This window comes from Nematolebias whitei, chromosome 13, assembly GCF_014905685.2.
Source record: "Nematolebias whitei isolate Nwh7 chromosome 13, NemWhi1, whole genome shotgun sequence".
NCBI classification, from domain to species: domain Eukaryota; kingdom Metazoa; phylum Chordata; class Actinopteri; order Cyprinodontiformes; family Rivulidae; genus Nematolebias; species Nematolebias whitei.
The window spans coordinates 30,835,554-30,845,084 of record NC_056510.1 but is presented as its reverse complement, the minus strand read 5'-3'; the positions used below and the strand labels follow the sequence as shown (position 1 = coordinate 30,845,084).

General features: G+C 37.7%; 1 protein-coding gene across 1 annotated transcript in view; it reads left to right on the top strand.

The window, feature by feature from the left end:
* The window catches only part of nalcn (sodium leak channel, non-selective), a 159,846-nt gene extending 150,953 nt beyond the window's left edge, over window positions 1–8,893 (top strand). Inside the window, exons 40-52 of the mRNA XM_037686686.1 lie at window positions 2,124–2,230; window positions 2,346–2,423; window positions 2,506–2,625; window positions 2,714–2,782; window positions 2,870–3,018; window positions 3,153–3,246; window positions 3,623–3,755; window positions 4,451–4,566; window positions 4,923–5,080; window positions 7,802–7,952; window positions 8,061–8,210; window positions 8,346–8,463; window positions 8,746–8,893. Of these exons, the coding sequence (XP_037542614.1) occupies window positions 2,124–2,230; window positions 2,346–2,423; window positions 2,506–2,625; window positions 2,714–2,782; window positions 2,870–3,018; window positions 3,153–3,246; window positions 3,623–3,755; window positions 4,451–4,566; window positions 4,923–5,080; window positions 7,802–7,952; window positions 8,061–8,210; window positions 8,346–8,463; window positions 8,746–8,888 (1,586 nt within the window). The 3' untranslated portion in view covers window positions 8,889–8,893. The remainder of the gene's footprint in view (window positions 1–2,123; window positions 2,231–2,345; window positions 2,424–2,505; window positions 2,626–2,713; window positions 2,783–2,869; window positions 3,019–3,152; window positions 3,247–3,622; window positions 3,756–4,450; window positions 4,567–4,922; window positions 5,081–7,801; window positions 7,953–8,060; window positions 8,211–8,345; window positions 8,464–8,745) is intronic.
* The last annotated feature ends 638 nt before the right edge of the window (window positions 8,894–9,531 follow it).

Sequence of the window (9,531 nt, the reverse complement as noted above, 5' to 3'; positions counted from 1 at the left end):
TTTTTTTTTTTTTTTTTTTTTTTTTTTTTTTTTTTTTTTTTTTTTTTGAGGTGAACATAAAAAAAAGAATGAAAACAGTAGCATGCTCCCTCTGGGTTTGGGATGAGTCTCGTCACGAGTAATGGCAATGGAGCAAGTCTTGATCCAGGTTAGATTTACTTGTCATATGCAAAATCAACACAAGGTCAACAATGTAATGAAATGCTTAGGACGAGAAGAACCGTCTCGACTCGCCATAAAAAAGAAACAAGAAAATAACAACAAGAAATATCAAATCATGCAGCACAATACTAAAAACATACAAAAAATAAATACTACTAACATGCTATGAAAAACATATAAAAAAATACTTCTAACATGTTCAGAAAAACATATTAAAAATACTACTAATATACTAAAAAAAACAGGCGCCAAAGGTGAAAAAGTTATTTTCAACAAACCAACAAAGTCCATGCTTCTTTTCAACAAATTCAACAAATCATGGCTTCATCTGCTGTTGCTTCTGGAGTTGCTCCTGTCTGTAATATTAAAGGAAAAGCTGAAAGTGAAGCTCACAATTCACACTTCCATTTACATTCCATCCATTCATCCATTAGCTTTACCCGCTTCTTCCTTTCCGGGTCACAGGGGTCACTGGTGCCCATATCCAGCAGTTGTTGTGTGAGAGGTGAGGTACACCTTGGACAGGTCTCTAGTCCATCTACATTCCAACATTCCTGTCTAAAGCATGGAAGGTCTGGCATTTCTTGAAGGAATGCAAATTTCTTGCTGCCTTTCATTCCAGCGTTTTAAACAGAGTCCCTGCTGAGAAGGAACAGAGTTATGTTTTAGTCTAACCTTATTCACGGCACTGTAATGTGTTCTGACTCTTAGCATCTGACCCATAAAACTTCAGCTCAGCATCTGTTAGTGTGACCTTCTTTTTTGTTTTGGATTAGGTTGATTAGCTGTGGCGGCTGTGGTAGCCATCTTGAATTGACGGAATCCAAAAGTTAATCATTGATTTGCATTCAATAATTACGTTTTCAAGTTCTTAAGATATTTTGAGATGGTTCATAAAATCTTGTGCAATGCATTTTATAGTTTGTGTTAAGAATTACTCTCAGGAGCTATACACCACTTTTAGCTTAATATCTGTCACATTGTCAAGGTTTTAACCACTTTTCTGTTTGTTAAAGTTACTTAGCTGTGGAGACCATTTTGAATGGGATTGACTTCAAAAGTTGACAAGTTGTAGATGTACATACAATACTTTAGAGTTTTATCAAAATATTTTGGTATGTTACTAATACAATAAATGAAGACACGCATAGAAACAGGCACAAACATTATTAGCCTTTCACCTTCACCATCATGAAATCATAAGAGAAGATCTAAGAAGAAAAACAATATTTTTGTTTATGTAACATTATTACAATTACAGCTACATATATTTTTTGAAGTCGTACTGTTTAATTTACCAAATTTCAGTTTTATTGTTAGTATTATCTTTGTCTTTTAATTAATTATTTTTTGTACAATGGGGCGGCTGTGGCTGAGTGGTTAGAGCAGTCATCCTCCAAAGCAAGAGTTGGGGGTCGAATCCACCAGCAGTCAAAATGTCAAAGTGTCCCTGGGCAAGACACTGAACCCCTCATAGCCTCTGATGTGTGTCCCATCGGTGTATGAATGTGATAAAGCACTGATTAGTCTCTTTAGAATGATTTGTTCAATTAGCTTTTGTAGAGATCTAGTAGAGTGCTGTATGAATGGGTAAATGAGGACACAGATTGTAGTGTAAAGCGCTTTGAGTGTTTTAAATAAGATAGAAAGGCGCTATATAAGTGCAGTCCATTTACTATTTACCATTTACAATAAATTAATAGCCACATATTTGCATCTATTTAAAGGAATGCACTTAAATCCTGCAGAAAGTTGCTAATAGATCATGACTCAGGCAGTCCATGAGTGCCATCTTGTGGTATTTATATTCTACAACACTGGTCGCTCATTTTGAGATATTTAGGTTTTATCAATCAAAATGTCAATTTTTAACAAAACTACTTCATGTGCATTTGGTCTCAACATGTAAAGGACATATATTACTATGGATTTTTTATTTTATTTTTTTATATGCCTGACAGAGAATGGAGGATTTCGAGCCAAGATGTATGACATTACTCAGCACCCCTTCTTCAAACGAGGCATTGCTGTGCTGGTGTTGGCTCAGTCTGTCTTGCTTTCAGTCAAGGTAACACCTGAACAATTTGGTTGTATTGTTCTTTGTTTGATCCTGTTATCGTCTAATGCTTTTGTTTGTATTTTATGTGAAATGACATAAACACACCTGGATGTGCTCCTGTTAGTGGGACAAAGATGATGCTCAGGTGACATATCCACTCGCCACCATGTCTGTAGTGTTCACCTTTATATTTGTACTGGAGGTGAGTGTGTGTTCTACCTGTGCACCTGTCCCACCACAGATTTTCATCACTTTTTCTGATTTAATTCATTGTGGTTTTCTAGGTGACGATGAAGCTGATAGCCATGTCACCAGCAGGTTACTGGCAGAGCCGGCGGAATCGTTATGACCTGTTGGTCACATCACTGGGCGTCATCTGGATAGTTTTGCACTTTTCCTTACTGGTTAGAAAAATACATACGTTTTATTGGTGGATTCTGAAAGATGAGGGAACAAAGTAACTACATGTAGGTGTGTAATTTTTTCCTGTAGAATGCTTATACATACATGATGGGCACATGTGTGATCGTCTTCAGGTTCTTCACGATATGTGGCAAACATGTGAGTGTGCTTAGGTTCATCTAAGTCTGCTCTTTACTGGAAACAGGAATATGATTTCTAATATGTTTATGTCTGTGATCTGTAAAGGTGACACTGAAGATGCTGCTGCTTACTGTAGTAGTAAGCATGTATAAGAGCTTCTTTATTATTGTGGGGATGTTTCTTCTCCTCCTCTGCTACGCTTTTGCTGGTGTCGTTCTCTTTGGAACTGTCAAATACGGAGAGAACATAAACCGGTAAACTTGGCATTTCCCAAACTTCTTATATAGCTGCATTTTTCTGCTAACTAACACAGGCTGTGAACTGCAAATACAGTTAGGATGTGTGTTCAGAACATTGGCTGATTTTTGTCTGTGTCTCCAAATCACAGGCATGCCAACTTCTCCACAGCGGGCAAAGCGATCACTGTTCTCTTCAGGATCGTCACCGGGGAAGACTGGAACAAAATCATGCATGACTGCATGGTAAGAGAGGCTTCAAGTTCAGTGCACATCACACGGCTGATAAAGGAGCAGAATAAAGGAAACTTAATTCCTAATTTGTGGAAATAATTTTCTGTTTAGAGTGTTGCTAAAAAATAACAAGCAATGCAGTCATTTTCTGTTGCTTGTGTTTGTACTGTATACCTTACTGTTCTCAGCAGTTTCACTCAAGCTGCTATAGAAAAAAACAACTATTACCACTAGATAGTGTCAAAATGTTTGCAATAATAGCAACTTTAGGTACTGCTCTGTTATTAGCAGCTACTATACATTCATTTGTTAACATATGTTTTGTTTTATGGACTCATTGGTTGAGGTAAATTGAGTTTATTTGTTCTGTGTGAATGTTTGTCCCCAGGTCCAGGCTCCATTCTGTACCCCAGACAAGCATCGCTACTGGGAGACTGACTGTGGCAACTATGCAGGAGCACTTATTTACTTCTGTTCTTTTTATGTCATCATAGCCTACATTATGTTGAACCTACTTGTAGGTCAGTGGTTTTGCTTGTTCTGCCTATCTGTTTCATTCCACATGTATTCAAGGGCAATAAACCAGATTCCAGGAGTCAGCCTGTTTTATGCTATAGTTACAACAATCCAAAAGTGTTCGAGCTCAATGTCTTTACCTTTCTTACCATTGATTCTTTCTTTTTTTTTCACACTCCAATTATCTCTGGCCTTTTTGAAAAAAAAAAAAAAATAGATAAAACCTTATGCTTGACTTAGGGAATGCCACTAAACTATATTGTGACAAGACTGTAAATATTGGACATGTAAAGTAGATTTTCTGACCATTGCTGCTTAATGCATTTAACATGAAAACATTGAGTGTGGGTTATCTTTAGCTATAAAAGCTATATACATAAACTGTTATTGTTGTGGCATGAAAAGTTTGTATTGTCAGCAAACAACCTGTTTATTTTCATTTTAATGTTTCACAAAGAGAGGACTGCAGTTTACCTCACATTGAAGGGTTGTAAGCAGTTTGTCAAGTAGGGCAAGAGGGTCGATACGTTTTTAGCTGGACTGTTGTGTTCATTAGGTCCTAAATAAATCTAAAATACAGCAGATTAATTTGCATTTTGTATTAAGTTGATGTCTATGAGTAATGGTATGTAAACCACTCTGGTATTGTTTATATTGTTTATATGAAATGTCTGTCTGTTGCTATTTTCTGTTACTACAGCCATCATTGTGGAGAACTTCTCTCTGTTCTATTCCACTGAGGAGGACCAGCTGCTGAGTTATAATGACCTGAGGCACTTCCAAATCATCTGGAACATGGTGGATGACAAACGGGAGGTGAGAAATTAGAAGCAGCAGGCACAATGTGAAGACTGTATAGGACAGTATAGGTCATTATAGAGGAGATAAAACTACTAAAGGGGACAGAGTGCAGTTTTCAGTAATGGGGGTGAAGGTAATTGGATGTGTAGGTGTTTAATTAAAAGTGGACTTTCTTTTAACTCAACATTACATGGAGCAATACCCAGAGCAAGTGTATAAGCATTAGTGTGTACATTTGGACTTTGCATCCTTCTGCAGTTCACAAGGTTCTTAATAATTTGTAATTTCACTTCTTAGTTACAGCCTTGGAGTCAAAGCCCATTTGTATTCTGTTATTTGCTCTAAACGAGTCCCTGTGGCTGCTTCTGCAGGGTGTGATCCCGACATCCAGAGTGAAGTTTCTGCTCCGTCTACTCAGAGGCAGGCTGGAAGTGGACCTGGACAAGGACAAGCTGTTGTTTAAACACATGTGTTATGAAATGGAGCGACTTCACAATGGAGGAGATGTGACCTTCCATGATGTGCTCAGGTGAGAATGAAAAACTCCACATTTTTATTTAAAAACTCAGAATATTTAAATACAATCATCTAAGTTACTCTTTAGATTTAAAACCTTTTGGATACATGAATTTGAGTAGTGAGATTAGACACAACAGCTCACAATAAGATTAATAGGACCCATATGTTCCTCTGAATAACATACACATGTAGAAACTTAAACATGATTAATGTGAGAGCAATCAACACAAATATCTGTCAGATGTTTTATGGACCGATAGAATGAGAGTGACTCTTGGTGGAGAAGGTGGATGAACCACTACTGGAAAAATCTTAGAATCAGTCGTTCAGATGAGTGGTACCTGATGTGTTGTCATCATCAAATAAATGGTTGACAGACTGTTACTGGTTTGAGATGTAACAAAAACCCACTTATATCCTATGCAAGTTTATGGTAAATTTCATAAGATTTATTTGCAATAAAATGTCAATATGAAAAGAAACTTTAAAAAAAAATACTGGATTTGATTGATGGTTAAAGCTCCAGTACATACATCACTCTGCTCTTTAACTTAGCTTGCAAGCAAACACCATAACAATATATTTGTTAGATTTGTAGATTTTAACCTTCCGTCTTACTTGATTTTAATTGATTTAAGACATGGGTACTTCTAAATCTTCAAACAGCTTGTGTGAGGCTGTGGTCTCTGCTTCAAGAAAACATTATGTATTAAAAAAACTTGAAAAATTGGCACAACTCTTGGTCAATCTACTTTGTATATCATATGCGTCAAACTAAAGGCTCCGGGGCCAAATGTGGCCCTCGTTGACATCTTATCTGGCCCCCAAGATGTTATTTTAAATGTGAAATACTTTTATCACTTTAATTTGTTTCAGTAATCTTTGATTATGATGTCAAAAGTGCAACAGAGAACATCAAATGAGACCAGTCAAACTATTGTTGAGGAATCTGCAACCAAGAAAAGATGTTGGGTATCTTGTCTTAATGTAGATTCTGAAACAGACCCTTAGTTTGAAAAAGGTTTTAATTTTGGCCCCTTTTTGTAAGTGGGTTTGGTTTGACACCCCTGATCTATATTATTAAAAGAGTAAGTTAGGATTTTTAATTATTACTTTGTGTCTTCTGTGTACAGAATCTAAGAGAGGACATGCTTATTTTTTTTTTTTTGGTAACATTATCTCAAAGTAATGTTATTTATGTTTTTTGATAAAAAACATATTTTGCCCTGATACATTCATAGTAGAGTAAAGCTTGTTTTGTTTTCTAAACAGCACTTTAATTAATTTTGTTATTTTGACCTAGAAAAACAAATTTTCTATTAAATATTAAAATAATTGAATATATTATTTGAAACATTTAGGTTTTAAAACCATTTTAGATTTACCCAGCTGTTATATCTGTTCAACAACAAATGCACCTTATATAAATTCAATTTTGATAATAGCCATTGTTTCTTTTAAATGATGCAATGAAATAAAGGGTATACGTACATGATCAGTTCATCTAAAAAACATAAAACAAGACAGACGATGTGTCTCCACCTACATTTGTTGGCCAACATTGAGTCCATAAAATCCATTTTATGGATGTTGCCATCTTGTATTATTGGAACCCGAGTCTGTCATGTAAGACCACAAATACTGCCACCCCAAACCCTCTCTCCTCACATGTGCGCTCACACACACGCACACACATTCATGTTTTGTTAGGCTTCAAATAACTAAATACAGCCAAAACATCCATCCATTATCTTTATCTGCTCCTTCCTTTTCGGGTCACAGGGATCACTGGTGCCCATATCCAGCAGTCACTGAGTGAGCAGGGGGGCACCCTGGACAGATCGCAAGTACCGTAATTTCCAGATTATTGAGCACACTTGAATATAAACTGCTCCCACTAAATTTAAAACGAAAGAAATTTGTACACACACACACACACACACACATATATATATATATATATATATATTTTATTTTTTTTTTTTTTTCTTTTTTTTCATTTACCCTTTATTTATGCAGGTAGTCTCATTGAGCCACGAGAACTCATTTTCAAGAGAGACCTGTTTAGGGAGCAGATGGTGGGGGTTAAGGGCCTTGCTCAGGGGCCCAGAGTGGAGTGAATGGGGGTCGAGGGAGGTGTGGGTGTTCCACCTTTTCCACCCACATTTTGATGTTGATGGTACCGGGCGTTGAACCTGCGACTTTCCGATCACAGGCCCATCTTCTAACCTCTTGCGCCACCACTCCCACATATATAGATCGCACTTGTCTATAAGCCGCATGTGACCACGTTGTAACATGAGATATTTACTCAGAAAGACTTTTTAAACTTTTAATTAAATACGTAACATACACAAATAAGTACTTTTTTTTTTTTTTTTCTGAACAGTGCCAGTAACACAGCTGGTTACAAAATAAAATAAAATACAGAAGCCTACCAGAAAGTCATTGATCACTATCTTCCTCCAGTGCACTGCGCCTTTGAGTGCGCAGCTGCCTTTCGAATCTTGTTGGTGATAGATTTTTATTTTTTTTTTACTCTGCTCCGCTGTCAGGATCCACTGGTAGACTTGAACAAAAGTTGCTCTTCACATGTAGCCAGTTTTGGTAAACGATTTCTCGCCGCTAGTCATCCAAGTCTCCCACTGAGCTTAGAGTGTCATTTTAAATGCAGATTCACACTTATTTAGAGAAACTTCATCCCCCCCGTTTGTGTTTGTGTGTGTTGCAGCATGCTGTCATATCGCTCGGTGGATATTAGGAAGTCTCTCCAGCTGGAGGAGCTGTTGGCCAGAGAACAGCTGGAGTACACCATTGAAGAGGAGGTTGCCAAGCAGACCATTCGCATGTGGCTCAAGAAATGCCTCAAACGCATCCGGGCGGTTCGTCTCAGCAGAAAACTCACAGCCGTGCTTAGCTGTTCTTATAGTATTTAAATCTGTGCATCTTATCTCATATGTCTCCGGTTCTCTGTGTGTGTGCACGTACAGAAGCAACAGCAGTCGTGCAGCATCATTCACAGCCTTAGAGAGAGCCAGCAGCAGGAGTTGAGCCGCTTCCTCAACCCTCCCAGCATAGAAACCACAGTGCCAAGTGAAGACCACAATACTAACAATGCAGACAACCCGTCTCAGCCTGAGGTAAAGCCCCACATCTAAACCACCACAGCCAGTGCACTCACACATGCTCACAGCTTGACGTTACGCAAGCACATCATATAATCTGCAGGTATGCTCTTGCACTGGTGCAACAAAGAATATATCCTCTTTGTTTAGATGAGTGGTCTCCAGCAGCTTCTGAGCCCCACGTTGTCAGACAGAGGAAGCTACAGGCAGGACTCCACAGACCTGGGGAGACCGCAGAGAAAGCTGGGACAGTGGCGGCTGCCTGCAGGTGTGTGAGCTTCTGTAGTCTGCCTTTCATGAGTGGAAGGGTTTTTTAGACAAAGCAACCAAAACTGTAACAAAGCATAACTTTTATGTGGATAACAAGGCAGACATTATGCATAACACAGGTTGAGATTTGTTTATTTAAAGTCAGTAGAAAACACTCTTACTTCCTGGCAAGTGGTGATCTCCTGCTGGTGTTGAAATGGGAAAATAAACACAACAGGTTTAGGCAGATATCTCATGATTCGGATGATATATTTGTGTTTGTTTGTTTGTGTTCTGTCAGGTCGCACAAGTGTGAAATCTATTGTGTGTAAGATGAACCCTGTCAATGACGAGGCTTCTTCGGGGTCAGAGGTGAAGAAGTGGTGGACACGTCAGCTGACTGTGGAGAGCGACGAGAGTGGAGATGACCTCATAGACATGTAGAGAGGTGCAGAGCCAACTGTGTAGGAAAGAATGCCCGCAAACCTTAATGGCCGAAGCAACATTGTAAAACGGAGTAGGCCAAAATTTCTCCACAACCATGTGAGACATGACATCAAACAGGATACTGACTTATTGCTGCAAATAGAAGTTCTACAAGCTGTTCAATCATGGAGTCTATTTAATTTTTCACACACAAACTTTTTCATTTTAGCTTTGTTTTTATTTAATCTGTCGTGTGTTTTTGTACACAAGTTGAGATTTAAATGATTTCAGAACCTGAAAATATCAGGTAATTTGTATTAAAGCGATAACGAGCATTAAAAACTGAAAACTGAAAAATGTTGGATTGTATACCTGGATTATTGAGCGTGGACTGTTGTTATAATGAGCATTAGTTTCACCTGACAAGAAGATCAGTTTTAAGAATGTCTCATGAATGCAAATAATTTGTAGTAACAGATTTAGCATATATCCTCTTTTATAAACAGTAATTTCATATATTATTTTGATTAAAAGTGATAGTTAATATCAGTTTATAAAACTGTATGCAGTTATCAGAGCCATGTGCTTTAGTTCGTGAAAACAACAACTTTTACACTTTTTATTGACATTGTTTGAAACCATGACATTAAGTAAAGCGTAC